The sequence below is a fragment of the Lepisma saccharinum genome, chromosome 28 (assembly GCF_977018435.1).
Source record: "Lepisma saccharinum chromosome 28, izLepSacc3.1, whole genome shotgun sequence".
Taxonomy (NCBI): domain Eukaryota; kingdom Metazoa; phylum Arthropoda; class Insecta; order Zygentoma; family Lepismatidae; genus Lepisma; species Lepisma saccharinum.
The window spans coordinates 8,795,699-8,815,806 of NC_139256.1; the positions used below are offsets into that span (position 1 = coordinate 8,795,699).

The window sequence follows — 20,108 nt, forward strand, 5'->3', positions numbered from 1 at the left end:
CTTAATTATCTACCGTAAAATTACGACAAGGGGTTTTACAGCGTTAAGACGATCGCCTCCAGATGATGACGTCTTGACTGAGCGCTGTGGCCTGAACCTCAAGATGGTCTTGATTGAAGCCGCTTCATTTTCTGGAAGAGCATCGACCACCTCACTGATTTTTTGAAGGTTGTTAGCATAATATATAGCTGCTGATATCCAGGTTCCCTATCTCGTCAAGACTGGTTGCTGAGGTAAACTCTCAATCGCAACTTCCTGAAATTTTCGGGTTCGAGAGGGAGATTTCAGAAATATTTTCTTTGTGTTCGAAATCAACCTGTCCACTTCAGCAGTCAATCATGCACAAGAAATGTTAACCGAAAGGCAATATCCTGACTCAGCATGAAATACTTTTTTCTCACACTATTCTCCTTCAGCAATGTTGAAACATGCGTGAGTTCAATATTACTTAAATAAGGCGAAAATTATTCACATAATAAACGGAAGAAAAATAAATGCCAACAACGTTTTTTGGGAGAAAAATAATTTATATACACATTTTTTTAAAAAAAAAATTGTCAAATTTCATTGAAAAAGGCAAAAAAGGCATTATAATTAAAAATAGGCAGTGGGGTCCCAAATAGGCAAAATAGGCAAAATGAAAAGGCTTCCAAAACATTCGAAACAACATAAGAAACGTATATCCGGAAAAATTTTATCAATATATGCAGTAGATAAAAAGAGGCATTTTGCCAAACTTTCTGGCTCTACTGATAAGTATCGTGTGAGGCGAAAACTAGCAAATTGATAGCAAGTCCAGCGCCAACTAGAATATACCTACTGGAAATCCAGTTCCGTGTGATGCGGGCTTAACTTTCCACTCCACTTTTAACTAAACCTAACACGGTGCTCCTGTATCATATAAAATCCGAAAGTTGAAACCAACTATTCATTCCCCTTTGACCCGAAATTCATAAAAAAGAAAAGTCAAATGCTCAAAAAGATGGCAAAATATAGAACGACTAGAAAAAAAATACCCCCCCCCCCCTCTTTCTTGTTTTGAAGGAGATTGTATACAATGAATAAGTATAATAAAATTAATTGCATTGCAGATGTATTTGGACGTGTACGTGCGAATTCGCCACTGCTTCTAGACATTTTGGTTGAATTGGACCTTATTAAGTAAATCTTGGAATCATAATTTTACGTGTCAAGTCTATGCAGACCTCTGAAGCTCTGATAGCAGTGCAATAAACAGTGAATGCAGAAGCAATAAATTTAAAGTAATATGGGCAATATCAAACACATGTTACAACAGTACATTCTTATCAGGCTTAATTCAGAATGCGCAATTCCGCCATATTTCTATCTCTCCGGCTTCAAACAAAAACGCATCGTTTCCACTCTGTAATTAGAGGTCTGTGGTCTCGTCTGCCTGCTCCTGCGATCTTCAGTTCATATTCAATTATGTGAGAATGCCTTTATTTTCGAAACTCCGTAGCCTTCCCAGGCCACAATTAACGGTTTGTATAAATTTTCTCGTGATAGATATTTCGATTATTCCATAATGTTACTCATTAGTTGCAATCAAATGACAGTGAAATTATGTATTGCTTTCGTTGGTTTGCAGGATGTACGATTCCAGTTGATTTCTTTATCCAACTGTACATCAAGTTAAGGACACTTACGCGATTCTTGATTCTTCACAACTTTCTTTATTTCACGATTTGAAGCGAGATATGTCCATATTCTTTTTGAAAACTTGTGTGTCAAAATTTCACATTATTTATGATAGAGAGAATTAAAAACAATAACAAAATGACCTACAATTCAAATGGAGTCGTAAATCGTGTGGAAAACATTGCAAGTGGCGAATTACATACAGCATTTTTCTTTGCTATGTACAAAAATATAAAATCCTATGCTAATCGGATCACGGATTACAAGAAGACAACGAAAAGCTGTAATAAGTTATCGAAAGTTCAATTTCAACATCCTGTAAGAGTTAATGTATCAAGTGCTCCTATTCATTTCGTGCAAGTGAAAATATGTTTCCTGACAGGAAAAGTGTTATTTCTTTTGGTGGAGCGGATTTTATAATCTGACATCCTAAATATTAAAAGAATGAAAAATACGTATATTTTATCTCGACTCGGCTTTATTGAATTAGGTCGTATCAGTTTCCAGAATCTTCCTCTATGCTGTTACAGTTATAAAATGATGAATGACCCTCTCGTAAACTCAGGCACGTATCCAGGAATTCCTTTCGGCGGGGGGGGGGGGGTTCAACACCATTTTTTTAACGGGTATAGTAAGAACCTCACAATTGTATGTTTAAAACCAGTGGTGGCAATTTTGATCCAAAAGAGGTGGCGGGGGGGGGGGGCGGAGGGCGGCGCAAGGAAAGTATACTTTCTCTTGGTAGACGAGGCTTAACATTAAGAGGCCATAATGTTGAGGCAAAAAAATGGGGAGCAACTATCCCTTAAATTGTCGCCACTGTAAGGCTGTCATTTTAATCAGAACGTAAAATCGGTTAAATTGTCGCCACTGTAAGGCTGTCATTTTAATCAGAACGTAAAATCGGAACATTTTTTACCACTCGACTCCTCTGTTTCCATGCACTAACATTGTGTGCCGGAACCATTTCAGCATGTGTGTTTGACCATTTCTTCTCATGAGGCATAAAAACATCTATGGTGTCTTCGAGTGTTTTTACGAAGCTGTTACACATGCACGGGATGGACAATCCACTCGACAACGCGAGATTCAAATTGTGGGCTGCCAACTGGACGCAGACAGCTCTCGAATATGTATCTCTGATTCGAGCCTGAACACCACTAACGTGTCTTGTCCTCCCATGTTTGCAGCTCTTATAAAAGCCGAAACCCACCAAATTGTTCAGATTCAGGCCTTAGCACTCACAAGTGTTCAAAAATGCCTGTCACAGCTTCCAGAGTCTTGTCATATATCGGCAAAGGAAGTCTTCTCGAATATAGCTGGATCACGAAACAATTAATGCACAATGAAAACCCTTCCGTTCCCAACACATCTAATGTTTCGTCTCCCAGTATGATCAAATGCTTATTCATTTATCTCCAGTGACGTGCCCAAGGGAGGGTTGGTGGGGTCATAAACCCATTGGACCCAGTATTCCTTTTCTTTTTAAAAAAAGAAGAACGTCAAAGACAGGATAAAAATGGCAAAATCAGAACTGACCACCAAAAATAGTATGCGTAACCCCTCTCCCTTCCGAAAATCCTGGACACGCCACTCTTTATCTTGGACACATTTTTTAAAATCAACTCACCAGAAGTTTTTATCATTCCGTATTGGAGATTGAAGTAAGATGCGTTCTTCCTGCAGGTTTGGATATGATCCTTTAGGGTGCTGTCGTCTGCCTGCCTTCACACCCAACCTTAACAAGGCCCTAATTTTCCAACCTTGTGACTTGGATTATCAAAACTTAGGAAGGTTTCAGACCGAAGGGACACGCGATACATGTCGATTCGAAAGGGCCAATCAACAGCAACGTTTCACACCGTAGCGACACAAAAGGCCGCAGAAACCTAATTTCGACTTGTGAAATCCTCAGGCGACACGGTGTGAAATCTCCCTTATTAGGCCACTGTCATTGTCACCTCGAAGTAGTAGCTCTAGTTGATCACAGAAGAAAAAAATTCTCCTCACCCGGTGGGAATGCTCCTCAGTTTTCTTCTCTCTCTTATATTTTCTGTGCTTGTTCACTATACAGGGGACACCTTACGATTTGATATACGCACGACATGTACTATGTATACATTTTAACGAAAAATCGGTTGAAGTCAAGGATGGCTAGGTGGCTCAGTTGGTAGAGCCCTGATTCGAGTCCTGGTAGAGCCTGCAATTTCCGCATAAAAATGTCTACATATGGAACATCTTGTTGCTTTCTCTTCTCGACATTCATAAAATTTTCGGCTGTCTCTTTATGGTAGTTAAGTGTTTGAATGTATTTTGAACCCAGTAGGCTTAAACAATAGTATTTTTTTTATACCAGGAAATTCTTGGACTGCATATACGAAATTTAGTTCTGGCAAAACTAAATCATCACTCAAATCTTTGATTTTCAGTTGATCTATGCAGCTTATTTCTGTTTTAATAAACCACTCCAATATCCGGTACTGCTGAAATATTCACTTTAGAGAGAGAGAGAGAGAGAGAGAGAGAGAGAGGCGCAGGCCTTGATCTCTTCGGCCCTCGACCCGAACTAGCACTACATTTAGGCCCCGGAAGTCCTACTGTCGTCAATGTCTTCATTTTCGAATCACTATATCTTATAAAGCAACCAGAGGACGCTGACTGATCACTAATCGACTGTATGAATTGTCACACTTACCTCTGAAATCTCATTAACCGATTCTTTGTAGAGATGAACCGAGCCACCTCAACCCCACCTTGCATACGTGCTATTAACAATAACAGGGTTATAGAACATTCTCCGTATTGTCTCGACAATTATTTCTCCCAAATTATCATCACATTATTCAAGAAGCCAAAATCCTAATTTTATCTAGTGTAAACAGAAACATTTCCTGAAGGGGGGCTCGAGCCTGCTGATTCCCACCTTGGATACGTGCTATTGACACTAATAGGGTTATAGAACACTCCGTTTTGTGTCGATAATTATTTCTCTCAGATTTATAAATGTATTATCTTCACATTATTCAAGACGCCAAAAATCTAATTTAATCTAGTGTACGTAAATTGAAAAATTACCTGGGTGGTCTCGAGCCACCTCATCCCCACCTTGGATACGTGCTATTAACAATAATAGGGGTATAAAACATTTTCAGTCTTGCCTCGATAATTATTTCTCTCCTTAAATTATTTTCATATTATTCAAGAAGGCAAAAACCTAATTCTATCTAACGTAAACTGAAAAATTTCCTGGGGAAAGGGTCGAGCCCCCTGTGCCCCATCTTGGATACGTGCTATTATCAATAACAGGGTTACGGAACATTCTCCGTCTTGCCTCGATAATTATCTATCTCCTTAAATTATTGTCACATTATTTTATTTCACACCACAAGAAACCAAAAACATCATTTTATCTAGTGTAAACCTAAAGCTTTCGGGGGGGGGGGGCTCGAGCCCCCTAAGCCCCCCCTCTGGATATGTGCCTGCGTAAACTCAATAACTGTCATACGCAGGGTGATGGGTCTACTGGCCCCTCCGGAGACGTTTAAAACTATCAAGTCTCCAAGGAACACTGGCGTATGCAGAAGGTGGCTGAAGGAGCTACAGCCCCCTCCGAAATTTTGAGAAAACATTTTCAAACAAAAGCAGTGAAGAATTCTGAAAAAAAACAGAGCAGTAAATGCGAACTGGCCTTAAAATGACCCCCGATTGCCATTTTTGAGAGTGAGAAATTTCTAATATACGAAATATCTTCTTATATGCCGTCCCTCCTAGAAAGCAGGCATGCACTATCCATCTTTACAATTTCAACCCCTACTCAATCTTGCGTTCGCCAACATAGTGTAACGGGCTATTCTTCCTTAATCGACTAATAACTTTTACACTTCAATTGTTTAAACAAATACTACGTATACGAGCGAATACAAGAATAGCTAAATATTAGACGTGCCAAAAGATGTTTAGAAGGAGTTACCGAAACTTGTTGTTGAGGTATGTTGGGAGAGCTTGGATAATTACTAGGATACGGATTTATAGGCACTAATAATTGTAAAATAAGTACCAAAATGATGAAAATGGTCACTTAAAAAGGCACTATAAAAAAATAGACAGTGAACAGGAACTCGTTATTAATTTTGTTAATCAGTTCCTCATTTATTGACTACAATAATTTATACTCAACCTATTGATATTTAAACATTTTCGGCAAGATTTTAGCAAAAAGGCACCAAACCTCAAGATAGGGATTTATGGGCACTATAAAAATGAGTCATCAGATTCGAAACAACATGAAACGAATTTAAAGCATGTAAGCTTAGTTTTAATACAAAGGAATAGAAAGGCAAATAAGCAAAAATCCTCACTCCAGTAATTGCTGATGAACTTGAAAGTTTGTGAAAACCCCTCCCAACTTTTCCAATTCACTCCTACGGCTACAAGTACTATATAATGTAGGAAGTTAAACTTCAGCCAACCCTTGTTCCAAGCTGTTGTTTATTGACCAACGTTTTATTTCACTTTTTTAAATATTAATCGCTTTTGTTTATAGGAGCCTAACATCACACAGAAACCTTTGATGAGCGACGAGAACTTGAAGAGGTTATGGCAAATATTGGAGTGTCCGGTGTGCATAGAGGTCAACCCCGGCTCCATGTTCATGTGTTCAAATGGTCATCACCTTTGCCACAAGTGCAAGGAGCATGTCCAAGACTGTCCCGTTTGCAAGGGAGAAGGTACCAATGTGAGAAACTTCACCATGGAGGCCATCTTGGATGCAATTCCATTACCTTGTTCTTTCTCGATAGCCGGATGCGACAAGATCCTGCAATCTTACGAGAAGGAGGAACACGAGGCAAGCTGCCTTTCCCGCCCTTACAAGTGTCCCTTGGCAACGTGCCAAAAGGTTCTCTTTAAGGAAGAAGTAGTTATGCACTACAACAAAGAGCATCTTAAGAATAAAGTTAAAGAAGAACAGATTATAAAATATTCTTCGTGCAAAACTTGGAACGTGTGCTTTATATCAGATTTCACAGAAATGTTTTGTATCCTATCTTGGGGTACATTCTTCTTTGGAGGAACTGTGAAGGATAGCAGATGGGCCTTCAGCGTCCAGTTTCTTGGAAATGAGGAAGAGGCTGCCCAATACAGTTACAACTTAACCCTCAGTGCTCTTGATGGGGGGAAGATTAAATTTAGTACAAGGGTGCAGTCACTGCACACAGCAATCGACGAGGTACTTCGTGCAGGCAAGAGCTTGATTGTCGATAAAGGAATACTGACAGACGAATCTAGTAACGACGGGAAAATTAGTTGTGTTATTCACTTTGTAAAAGGTGAATAAAATCATCTGAATCAATTAACTCCTTATTTTAATGTGCAATGTTTGTGCCATGAAGAAAGTTCTGTGTAGTGGAATATTTGTAATAAAGTGACATTCTTCGATCATTTTCAAACTGTAGATACAGACGCGTCGTCAAAATCAAGCACTTTTAAAATAAGTCACAAACATTGGCGTGCCCAGGATATTTGAAAGGGGATGAGAGGAGTTATGACCCCCAACAAGCTTCCTTGGGCATGCCACTGATCACGAACCGAAGTACATATTTCTTTCTGCTATAGTTACGCTCCTAGCTTATAAATATATTTCTACTTTGGTTATTTTCCGTCGTTTTCAACCTTGTTTGGTTAATCGCGCAGATGCAGTGACGTACGGTGACGTCGACACTTCGGGTAGCAGTCAGTGTCGTGCTCAAGGGAGGGGTTGGGGTTGGTGTGGGTCACACCCCTCCCCCCTTTAGGGCCCAGTATCCCTAAAAAAGAATGTCAATAACAGGCAAAGATTACAAAATGATGAATGAGTACTAAAAAACTACACGTAAACTCCACCCACATTCGAAAATAAAAAACGATTTGATTTGACTACTAAGCCAGAGATCCTGGGTTAGAATCTCAGCTTGGCCATGGGTATTTTTGTATGTGTCCCTTCATCAATTTTATCGTATCATCTTCGCGATTAGCCAAAAGTAGCGGAAAAACGAAGTAAAATAAACCAAATCGAGCAATCAATCAATAATTTGATTTCATTTTTGTTACTTAGCGTCGCTTTTTGTCACATTTGGTTAATTGCGAAGATGATACGATAAAATTAATGAAGGTATAAACACAAAAACACCCATGCCCAGGACGGGGTTCGAACCCGGAACTCCTGGCGTCAGAGCGCGCTGTGATAACCACTCCCGCACAGTTGGTTGATTTGGTGTTTTAAGTCCACTTTATGCACAGAAACAAAACAGGAAACAAAACACACTTTTTTGTAGTTTCTTCAATAATATTAATTTGGCTTTTTGAGTTCTGAGATACATTTTTCATTCCAAATTATTTCATTATTCACTGCAGAGTACAACACATAGGACAAGAATGCGCACTCATCACGTGTTCGAATCCTGGCCTGGATTGTTCATATGAGGTCCCTTCATCAATTTCATCATATCATCACTTATCCTCATTTTCGCAATAACCAAATGTGGCAGAAAAGCGAAGTAAAATAAACAAATCCAACAACAATATGAACGCCCGTTCTCTTGCCCAAATAAATGCATCCGTATTTATAACTGTTAGAGGCCAAGAGTAGTATATTTAAATAAAACACTACTAAACCGAGAGAGAGAGAGAGAGAGAGAGAGAGAGAGACCGAGCACATATTTGTAATTTAATCATTATATATTCCATACTTGAAAAAAAAAGCATAACATTATAGTCTGCGCATAACACGTCCCCATTTCATAAATAATAAAACTACATCCCATATTATACATACATATTGTACAACGTGTAAAATGTGTAAATACGGAGAACTGCAGAAAATTTTACCCTGAGTTCGTTAGAGGATTTACAAAAAAATCTATGAGAAACCAATCCCCTATCTGTCCTATAGGAGATAGACTGGGGGACCTGAAAGCACGGGCTTTCAACCATTGCAGCGGGGTGAGGAGGCAAGGGAGGTAGAGGTAGAGATCTTCCTTTTCTTTCGGCCGGCCGTTTCTACCTGGAAACTGGTCAGGCGGAAGAAGAGCGAGCTAGGGTATCCAGCCAGCTTTGCCCGCGAACACCGATGGACGGGAAGAGCGTGGAAAAAAAGGTGTTGCATATGAGCTGTGGTGGCTTTAACAAGACAATAAATATTGTGATTTGAATATAATTCGAGATGTGAGATTGATTGATCTATCTCTGCTAGACTAGCTACTCCTCAGTGCACGTCACTGCGCAGATGGAGATAAATGATGAACTGACATCATCACAACAAAGTCTCTGAGTGTCGGCCTCGTCTGTTTGCAATATCAAGACTTAGGTAAAATAAATACCCGCCACGAAGACCGAGGTTCCCAGTTGAAACCCTGGTCTTGGATTTACAGATGTGTCTCGTCTCGGATTTTCGTTCCAATCTACAATTCCAACGTTATTTATTCCAACGGGTTACCCACACAGGAAAATGGGATGGACTAAACTTTATTTTAGTTATCGACTATACCCACTGGCGTACGCAGAGGGGGACAGAAGGGGAAAATCAACATTTTCAAATAAAAGCAATAAAAATTTCGGGGGGACCAGAGTGGCATATGCAAAGCCTCCTTAAAATAACTCCGTTGCCATTTTAAGAGAGGAAAATTCTAAAAATATGAAATATCGTATTGTGTATGCAACCCTCCCCTTCAGAAAGCACCCCGGGTTTCAATTCCAGCCCCTCCCGAAAAAAAATCCTGCGTACGCCAGTGAACCAATAATACGTTTTCATGCTCTTTCCTAATGGGAAGGTATGATGGCAAATTCCAACGGGGAGCAGTTCGACCCCTATAGCCTTCCCCCGACCCATGTTCCCATATATTTATAACAATATAGCTCAGAACGAGCCTATTATAATTCTATCCCCGGAGTCTGTGGAGCAAAGTCGCGCATAGCAGCAGAGAAGGTGAAGAAATCGAGTGTATATAGAGAAGCAGCACGCGCTGCTGCGAAGGCTAGTAATTGCAGTTGCTCCCTCCTCCACGTAATCCCATTCCATCTCACGTGTTCATTGATGGAGCCCTCTCGCGTCACTATTTGCGCAGACTCGTCTTCGTTCGCTGGCTCCAAAGATACCCGGGACAGAGTATAGATTTACCAGTGGCGTAGCTTTATAGTACGCCCATACGCCCGGCGTTCCCTGATTTAAAATTTCAAAAATACGTAAATGCTGTAAATATACATTAAATCTTGACTAATTTCATATATGTTTGACCTTCATGGCATTATAATAGCTATTTTTCGCGATCCGCTTGCAACGCTCCACTAACAACACTCGTTCCAGCATTTTTTTCAATGCCTTTCCTGCCTGGACGCCGGGCAGGTTCGGCGTAAAGAACTCTATATTCCTTGCTGCCTTTCTGGAGGGAAAGCTTGGATCTCTACATCATGCGCGCAAATGCTCTCTCATACGCCAGCGTGTGGAGCAGAGGGCTACCCCTTCCTGCCTTCTGAAGCAGACGACAGCGGTAGAATTCCTACTCGGTTCTTCGCGCTCGTGCCACTCGTGCTCTGTGTTGCTACAATACGCAATATTGACTGACGTAACTTTACCAAACTCAAATATACCATTTCTTAATGACCATTGCATTGTATAATTTATCGCACGAACAGCAAAGTGTATTAAAAACTAAAAGATCAACATAGTTTTTGTCAAACAAGTTGGTGAAGTCCTCGTGGTAGAAGTTCAGCCTGTGCCTGTTCTACCACCCGCAAAACTATTCTTTTTTTATTAATATTTTTTTTCGTTAGTATCTAACTGCTTAATATTGTGGCATTCATTTGAAAACTCTTAACATCGAATGGTCTGTGGACAAAATTATTTTAAAATGTTTATCACTAGGGCTAGGATTTTGATGAAATTGCATCTTTTTTTTCTGGTGAATAAGAAACCCAAATCTTTTAATATTTATATGTTTCATGTCGTGCTGAAACTTTTAAGCACTATTTGTTGGGGCATTTTTTTGCATTTTTTGCCATTATGGGTTGTATAAATCATTTTTTGGCATTTTAAGTCATTTTTTGGTCATTCTTTTATTTTCTTAGTTTTCCAGAGCACTTGTACGCTGCGAGTGAACGGGCAGCATTAACGTGAAAGGATTAAGATGAATAAATATCCTATTTTTTCATATCTTCCCTAGACAATTTAAAATATATGAAACCGCAGCTACCTTCTATCCGTCTCAGAAGAAAATAAACAACACGAATATAACGATTTCCTTACAATGAAATTCAATTGTTAGAAGTTCAAAACAGCTCGCAATTTTGCCCCAGGAGAAGAAAGTCGTTGCCCTGCCTAATCTTATCTTCTATTCTGCTCAGACCAATTGTTGTGTTCCTTGAAAGTGAATGGATGGAGGAACGTGTGATCTGGCCATTGTCGAAGTTCCTGTTTATTCCGAGAACTTACTTTGGTGCAGTGTTCAGTAGAGCAGGTTTTCGAAGCATTGGACAAGATGCCAAAAACCAAGCAAAGTACACAGTACAAATTAAAACAGTTTGTGTCCCATTATGGTGAAAATACGTTCAGTACGGACGGATCAGTATTATTCTGTCAGCTTTGTGGTGTAAGAGTTGCTGCGGAAAAGAAATTCACGGTGGAGCAACATGTCAACCGCGAGAAACACAAGGCAGCTCTGAAGCAAATTCAAGATCAGAAGAGGACGGTGCAATTGTTAATGGGTGAGTGTTCCTCCAAATCCTCTGTTATTTCTGAAGAACTGTGCGACGCTTTTATTTCTGCTGACATTCCTCTAAGTAAACTAAATAATCCTAAACTTCGAGCATTTTTGGAAAAACATACTGGGAAATCGATACCAGATTCTTCCACGCTAAGGAAAAATTATGTCAAGAAATGCTACAACCAAACAATGGATCAAATTCGGCAGAAAATTCATGGTAAAAAAATATGGGTGTCAATTGACGAAAGTACCGATTCACTCGGACGGTACATTGCAAATGTAGTGATTGGTACGATGCAGGAATCCGAGTCTACTCAAGTGTTTCTAATAAATTGTGAATGTCTAGAAAAAGTGAATTATTCAACGATCAGCAAAGTTTTCAATAACGCGATGCAGTTATTGTGGCCCGACGGCATTCAATATGACAAGGTGTTGCTTTTCGTAACAGATGCGGCACCGTACATGGTTAAAGCAGGGAATTCTCTGAAAGGTCTGTACTCGAAAATGGTACATGTAACATGTCTTGCACATGCGTGTCACCGTATTGCTGAAGAACTGCGAAGTCACTTTCCTGATGTAGACCAACTGATTGCAAACATTAAGAAGATTTTCCTCAAGTCCCCATCACGAGTGTTAGCTTTTAGGTCTCATGCACCTGATGTGCCTTTGCCACCAGCTCCTATTCTTACTAGATGGGGTACATGGTTAGAGGCTTGTGGTTACTATTGTGAAAATTATAAAGTTGTGAAAGAAGTTGTAACCTCGTTCGACAGCAGTGAAGCATTGTGTATAAGACAAGCACAGGAACTCTTGGCTGATCCCGAAATGGAGGGAAAATTATGCTATATAAAGTCCAACTTCGGCTTCCTACCTTCTGCCATAACTTCACTCGAGACATCTGGAGCTACATTGGTTGATCAAGTTAATGTCCTTAACAAAGTTCAGGATAATTTGGAAGCAGTTCCAGGTACTGTTGGAATACAAGTGAGAGAAAAGATGCAGAAAGTGCTAGGGAAAAATGCAGGATACACAATAATATGTTCTATTCGTGACGTATTGTGTGGGAAAACGTTTTCATTGCCAGACTCTGAAACCGAATTAGAACCTAGTGACATTGTATGTTTTAAATATGCCCCTATTACCTCTGTTGATGTTGAAAGGAGCTTTTCTATGTATAAAAGTGTGCTAGCTGACAATCGTCATTCATTTCTTTTTGAAAATTTACAGAAAATATTCGTTACACACTGCAACTCAAAACTGAACAGTAACCTCTCATAATTTGTCAAAAGTTGCATACTAGAGTTGCTGTAATTTGAAGTGCAAATAACATTTTACTTTGGAATTTTTAACGGTTTTTAGGTCATTTTTAAAGTCATTTTTTGGCAAATTTTAGGTCATAAATGCATCTTTTTAAGGGCATTTTTTACGAATTTTTAGGTCATCAAAATCCTAGCCCTATTTATCACCATTCCAAGATGCAATAAACAGTGGTACTAATCGGCACTGTTACGTCAGTAGAGTGTACGATAGATGGATCATCCACCCACCTCCGTGTCAGAGTGTTTTGCACAGCGCGCCAAGACGACAGAGGTCCCTGGTTCGAATCCCGGCGTAAGCACGGGTGTTCTTTGTGAGTGTCCCTTCATCAACTTCATAAATATCATCACTCATATTCATATTCGCGATTAACCAAAAGTTGTAGAAAAGCGAAGTAAAATAAACCAAATCAATCAGTAGTTGTATCGCCCACAACAATGACGTATACTGTTGTTCAGAGGCGCTTGTGATTCAGGTAGGTTTTGTAATGACTAGCGTCATACGGAAAAGTATAAAACACCAGAGTTCAAAATATTTGTGGCATAGTGAGGCATCTCATTTTCTAGCTAAAACATGCATAGATGATGTTTTATTGAAAACCCAGCTGACTTCAGGCAAATAAACAATACATGTGGCGACTAATGCCATAAGTAAATTATTAAGCAAAAAAGGGCCGACCCATACTTCGGACTTGGCGTTCCCACCCGAAATGCCCATGCTACGCCACTGAGATTTACTCGTTCTGAAGTTCAATTGATTTCCTGAAACTTTGTGTATAAACGCCGTCAAGACCTCGTCTTCTTTTCTAAAATAGGGTCATATCAAGTGAGATCCCACGTGCTGTTATTCGGCGAGTTTCTGAGCATGCACGTAGCCAGGGGGAGGGCTAAGGGGCCCTGAAGCCCCCCAGAAATCTCTCATGCATGGGCATGCGGGATAGTCTCCGCCCGGCTTTCCCTCCCAGTCAGTGTTGCCAACTTAACTCTCTTGGAACCAGATCTGGCTCTTTTGTGCACTCGTTTGGCTGTGAAACTCCGTGCCCCACGATGATACCATCACTGGTTCCGGCCCATATAGACCAACTTTTGCCATGATTATACATTTTGCACTTGACGTGATATTGTTACCTGCGTCGCCCCACCCCCTCTTATATCCCCAGCTACTTTTTTATAGTGCCGTGTTGACGTGAAATTGGCATAATATTGTTATGAGGGAATCCTTTATTTTCGATTTCATACGACCATGAGATGGGTGATGCCGCAGGATCTAGATGGTGAAAACTATGAATAAATTGTCATCAATTTAGAGTTAACGGTAATAGCAGCGCCCCACCCCTTTTGCAACTAACATTAAGCCCCTATCACACGGAACTAGATTTCTAGTAGGAATGCTCTAGTTGACGCTGGACTGGCTACCCATTTGCTAGTTTTCGCCTCACACGGTACTTGTTACACCGTACTTGTCGATAGTCTTTCGTTCCCATAATTGCGGCCGCGCGAGATGTAAACAACGTATCACTTCACACTTTTAAAATACGATAACTATTCAACCGAGAGGAATATCGCTTCGTATTAAATAGTTTTAGGTAGAGAAGAATGGCGCTGATAAAATACATACTTTACAACGTTCACCATACACGTATGGAAGAATAGTTTAGCTTTTTCAATTGTAAACACCGTGCACTCAGTCACCATAGATGGTACTCGACATGCCTTTCGTGCTGTATGCACTCGGAAACCACAGACAAAAAACGCTACTTTGCAAACTCACAGATTATCTTCACACGGCGAAACTTTGCTCTGATTGGCTGTTCCACAGGATCTAGTCGAAGAATTAGTAGCAATTAGAACATGTCCTATTCCTCCAAACCAGTCAAGCATCAGCCAGGCGGCCATGATTGCTACCTAAAAAGTTAGTTCAGCGCCAACTAGAGCATTCCTACTAGAAATCCAGTTCCGTGTGATAGGGGCTTTACTCTAGGAAGCACTTCGTAAATCTAGCTCCTTGAAAGTCAGTTTTAACTCCATTTAAGGTGAAATTTAGCTCTTTTATCGCACCAGGTTTGGCAACACTGCCAGGAGGCGAGGAGAAATGCATTGGACATATGGGAGTATTATTTGATTTCTTCTCTTGGGAATATCAAACTTCCGATGGAATAGAAAATTCTATCAACGGGAAGAGGGCAGTTTGAAGAAGTGATTGCCAAGAAAAGTCGAAACTCCCATTTGATTAGCCGTAACTTGATGTTGAAGTTGATAAGGAATACATGGGATTCCGAAAATTCTTATTCTTCATATTTTTCAAATATCGTGTCCAGCTTAATAATCACCATAAGAAAACGCTTCCAATTGTAACATGGAGAGAAATGCATACTTTTGGATACACCCAGGGTTTGTTTTAGTAGCAGTGCCCATTCGGGCGATATTGAAATAAATGCACAATTGGAGCGTAAATGTATCTCTCCCCCTTAAATAGTGTATTGTGGTAATTAATTTTACTTCTTTGGCAGGGTTAAACATCTTGTATAATAAGTTGTAACATACTGAGAAATTAATTTTCAGGGCTTCTGCCTCCCACTTTTTCGCCTTTAGATGGTGGCTGCTGATAAGAGATGAGTCCCACCACCGAAATAAAATTTTGGCTATGGGCCCATTCTACAGCATACGGATGACATCATCAATGAAATTTTCTGTGGGTTCCTCGTCATCTTCAGTTGACACCTTAACACAAGCTTGAAACGTATCCTGATTTCTTAATTTAGCAGTTATCAAAGCGGACAATTTTACTTCGTTCATTATTGTGACATTTAATAATAAAGAGGACCGCCAGGTTACTGAAATTTCCGGGGGGGGCTTTTAATTTCAACCACAAACAAAGAAACCTGCGCAGACCCGCGACTCTTGTGCACCGTACTTCCACGAGGAGGGGAGGGGGAGAGTGGACCATGCTTCCTTATGGCCCGAGCCACGGCCGCGTCCAAGATTTTCAGGAACCACTCCACGTAGGACATCTCGCTGCGCTTCGTCGTGTTGAAGCTATTCAAAGCATGAGGAACATGCGAAAAAGTAGCGTATACTGTTCAGTTTTTTGCTCTAAATCGTTTTGTGGTTCAGGACAAGTGAAAAGCTTACATGTGTTTTCCACCCCGTGGAATCAACAAAATGAAATTTCTAAATAAATCGGGGAAAACGAGAGTTGATTGACAGAAGATTGGCATGGAGGATAACATTGAAATGCGGCAAAGAAATTACGAAGAATGCACGAGTCTGTTCATAATATTTGCCGAAATATTACCATGTGAAAGTAAAGTTTTAAATTGTTCTTTATGAATAAAACTTTTTTTTCGAAAAAAATGTATTATGTAAGAAATTTGGAACAGGTGCAAGTTGATTAAGTGTGAAGTTAAAAATAGTTTGAGGATTAATTAATGTCTGTAATCATATAGGCAACCATAAAGAAAATTGACATGCTAATGTTAGTTTCATTCAGCAAGTCATTTTTCAGTGAAGATAGCCTCGACGAAATTGTGAATTATACATTTATTATTAGTATCCTGTGTTATTATTATTAAACCACCCTGCCTCTTTGGGGGAAGAACTGCAACGGGGTGTTTACATTTTTCTCCTGCCCAAGCTTTGCAAATACAGGTGAATTGTTTTTCAAATCATTTCCGAGAACCCCAGTTACAACCTGAGGTGCAGATGAAACAGCACCTGTTTCCTGTTTTGAAGAACCAGTGCGTATACATTAGTTTCGTCTGCGTTATCCGTGTTATTTTTGCCTATCATAATTAAGTGCTTCATTCTCAACACAGCTTCGCCTTCGTTAAAGTTCCTGGAATTCACATCGCATTCGCAATATTTAAAAATATCGCGTAATTTAAACGTTTCTTCCGTACCCAGCCACGACAACACGCTCCTCTTACGTACTACTACTGAATGTAAACAAACGATTTATCCTACTTAGAGCGGACATATTGGAAGCGACACTAGCGCTCATGTGGTAATTTTAATCGCGATATTCGCGATTAAAATTATCCGATATGCCATCTGGTGAGATTTTCAGGAACCAGTCCACGTAGGACACTTTGCTGCAGGGGGTGCTCGTTGCTATGTGAAGTACGTATGCATTACGTCATCTGGGAGGATCGGGTTTGACGGTGCTCGTTGCTATGTGCAGTAAGTTTGGTGCGCATTTAGCTACTAACACGTCGCAAAAATCGGAACAAGCAGGTTATTGATTTTGTAGCGTTCGATTTATTTTTATTGTATTTTTGTACTTGTAGACTGCAATCATGTCTAATTGTGCTGTAGCAAGCTATGAAAACTATAACCAGAAAACTAAAGGAACTGATATAAAATATCATAGATTTCCAGTCGATAATTGCGTAAGTAAACAGTGGATTCATGCTTGTAGACGAAATGTAAAAAATGCAAGTGTGCAGTGCCAATTATTGTGATGAGATGTACGCTACGAAAGACATGCAATAAACAAGCTAAAGACTATGTTGCCAAAAAAGAGAAAAATATATAGACGAAGGTATATACACAAACTGCAAGCAATGGTTCGTTGTTGGAAAACATATTCGATCGTTTACAAAGGAGAAACACACGTCTGCATTCAGAAGCAAATAAATTAAAGATTACAAACAACCTCATTCAACCTGCTTTAACTAAATAAAGAAGTTCAAAATCTACAACGTAACCTAACCGACAGTACCACAAGAAAAGTCATCAATATCTTGAAAATGTGTTCAACTAGTGCGAAGTACGTAGTGAGCCTAACTGATTTGTTTTGTACATTTTATGTAAGTCGGATTTATAATTACTAACAAATTAATTTATTTAACACAAACCGATGTTGATTGTGATTTGTATGTTCACATTATTGTGAAAAACGTTGTCGAAAATGTGCATTTCGAAGATAGCGTACTAACTTCCACGCTATTGGAAATTAAATTCACTTAGTACATCTTCAATTCGAGTTACATAGAGTTGTATGCACGATGGTAAATATTGCATGAGTGAATATTACACCATCATTGAATTTTTTGCAACTTTGTTCAATTTTGGTATTTCACAAATACATTGTAAATAATTTTGTACCCTTGTACTCAATATAAACCAAAGGATGTTACATTATTTCTTTGTAGTACATTTCTGTCAAAAAGAGCAAGATCTAAGATTAGTGTAATGCAAGTTACTTCGTTAATGTATAAATGTGTGTCGCATATCATCCTTGGAGTATATTTTCCGGTTATACAACTCAGACACACATGGAAATGGAAATAGAAAATCTGCGGACAAAGTCCTTTAACGAATAATGATTCGTACAGTTGCACGGTCAATCATTGTGAAGTTCATGTAATTTTTCTCCTTTATTGTTTAATTAAACTAAGATATTTTCATCGATATTCTCAACGCGTTTCATTTACCGTGTGATCAAAAATCTATTTCTATAGACTTGAATTAGTAGGTTAAGACATTCAAGTTTGATGTTCCTAGTACTCATCAAGTATTTCGAGTAGGTTAACTTAAACCCATATCACACGGAACTGGATTTCTAGTTGGAATGCCCTAGTTGGCGATGAACTGACTTTCTGGGTAGTAATCATGGCCGCCTGGCTGACTGCTTGACTGGTTTTGAGGAATAGGACATGTTCTAATTGCTACTAACTTCTTCGACTAGATTCTGTGGAACAGCCAATCAGAGCAAAGTTTGGCCATGTGAAGATAATCTGTGAGTTTGCAAAGTAGCTTTTTTTGTCTGTGGTTTCCGACTGCATACAGCACGAAAGGCATGTCGAGTTACACCGTCTATGGTGAGTGTACTGTGTTTACAATTGAAAAAGTTAAAATATTATTCCATACGTGTTTAGTAAACGTTGTGAAGTATGTCTTTTATCAGCGCCATTCTTCTCTACCTAAAACTATTTAATACGAAGCGATATTCCTCTCGGTTAAATAGTTATTGTATTTTAAAAGTGTGAAGTGATACGTTGTTTACATCTCGCGCGGCCGCCATTATGGGAACGAAAGACTATCAACAAGTACGGTGTAACAAGTACCGTGTGAGGCGAAAACTAGCAAATGGGTATCCAGTCCAGCGTCAACTAGAACATTCCTACTGGATATCCAGTTCCGTGTGATAGGGGCTTTAGTTAAATTAGTACTTGTACACTTTGGCTCGTCTTCTGCACGCGTTTGCATGTAAAGTTCTTAATACGAAACAATACTTTTCAGAACTATGACCGATAACTTGCAGCCAAATTTGAACCAGAGAAATTTAAAATATCTGCAAATTACAAACTGGAATTGCGTTTTCAAAGTCTGAAACTACTATCTTACAAACTATTTCGTCATTCTTCCTCCACATAAAACTTTCCAAAATAATTTTGCATGTGGAACTTTGATCCGTAAATTATTGTACAGTAAATAAATATATGAAGAAGGTTGTGGATTCTTTCGAATTCAGAGTAAGTTTCAAATGCAGAGTAAAATTTTATCTACGTAGATTGTATATTGCATCTTTCACTTGATAATTTGAAAAATAAAGTTACATTATGGAGAACGGTAAAGATTGGATTTTAAGTATATCAGTATAATGTTAATACTTTCTGATGTTAAGTAAAATTTGAAATGTTCTTGGAAATGATTGCAACGTTCTGAATGAATAAGAAGGAACGATTCAGTCAGAAAACTAAATATTAGGCTTTTGTACTGCGTTGTGTTAAATGTTGTAAATTGATTATACCGGACTACTATCGGATTAAAAATTAGGGATATTCAAGTTTGGACTCAATTAAAAGTTAACCAGTAGAACCACATAAAAACGAGTTACATCAAAATTCAGCTTATTCAATTCTGTGCCAATCTATAGTTACCAATTGTTTTTGATTATGCCTTCTATTTTTATCGTCGTGAGAACAAAATATGTTTTTTTTAGTTTGGCAAACTATCGCTCTCTTTGAAATTCTATAAATAAAGAACTTTTTTTTATTTATAGATTATATATTATATAATTTATTTATTTATTATCCAAACTCTAATATCCATAATTTATAATCCGATAGTACTCTTGTGATGTTCTGTGAGGCCCGTAGTACCTCGGAGGCCTCTGATGATCTCCGTGGGGGAGTTGTTAGATCAGAGCACTACGACGCCAGGGGTCCCGGGTTCGAATCCAATCGGGTAAGACATTGATTTGTCCTTAATGAGAAAATTGAGAATTTAGTAAATGTGATAGTATATGTGGAAACAAAGATTGATTGATTGCTTTGCTTTACTTTACTTTACTTCCCTTCTTGTGCCACTTCTGGCTAATTTGCGAAGATAGGATTGAGTGATGAAATTATGCAATTGATGAATGAACACTCACAAACATCCATGCCCAGGCCAG

General features: G+C 39.1%; 1 protein-coding gene across 1 annotated transcript; it reads left to right on the plus strand.

The window, feature by feature from the left end:
* The first annotated feature begins 1,363 nt into the window (after positions 1 to 1,363).
* On the plus strand, positions 1,364 to 6,994 carry LOC145980588 (uncharacterized). The gene is made up of 2 exons (XM_083113623.1): positions 1,364 to 1,502; positions 6,203 to 6,994. Exons 1-2 carry the CDS (start codon positions 1,455 to 1,457, stop codon positions 6,992 to 6,994), a joined length of 840 nt encoding a protein of 279 aa, XP_082969749.1. The 5' UTR covers positions 1,364 to 1,454.
* The last annotated feature ends 13,114 nt before the right edge of the window (positions 6,995 to 20,108 follow it).

Excerpts from the sequence above, each read along its gene's own strand:
- LOC145980588 (XM_083113623.1), top strand. The coding sequence starts at position 1,455 with ATGCCTTTATTTTCGAAACTCCGTAGCCTTCCCAGGCCACAATTAACG. Across the intron at positions 1,503-6,202 it reads TTCCCAGGCCACAATTAACG|GAGCCTAACATCACACAGAA; the intron begins GTTTGTATAAAT and ends TTTTGTTTATAG.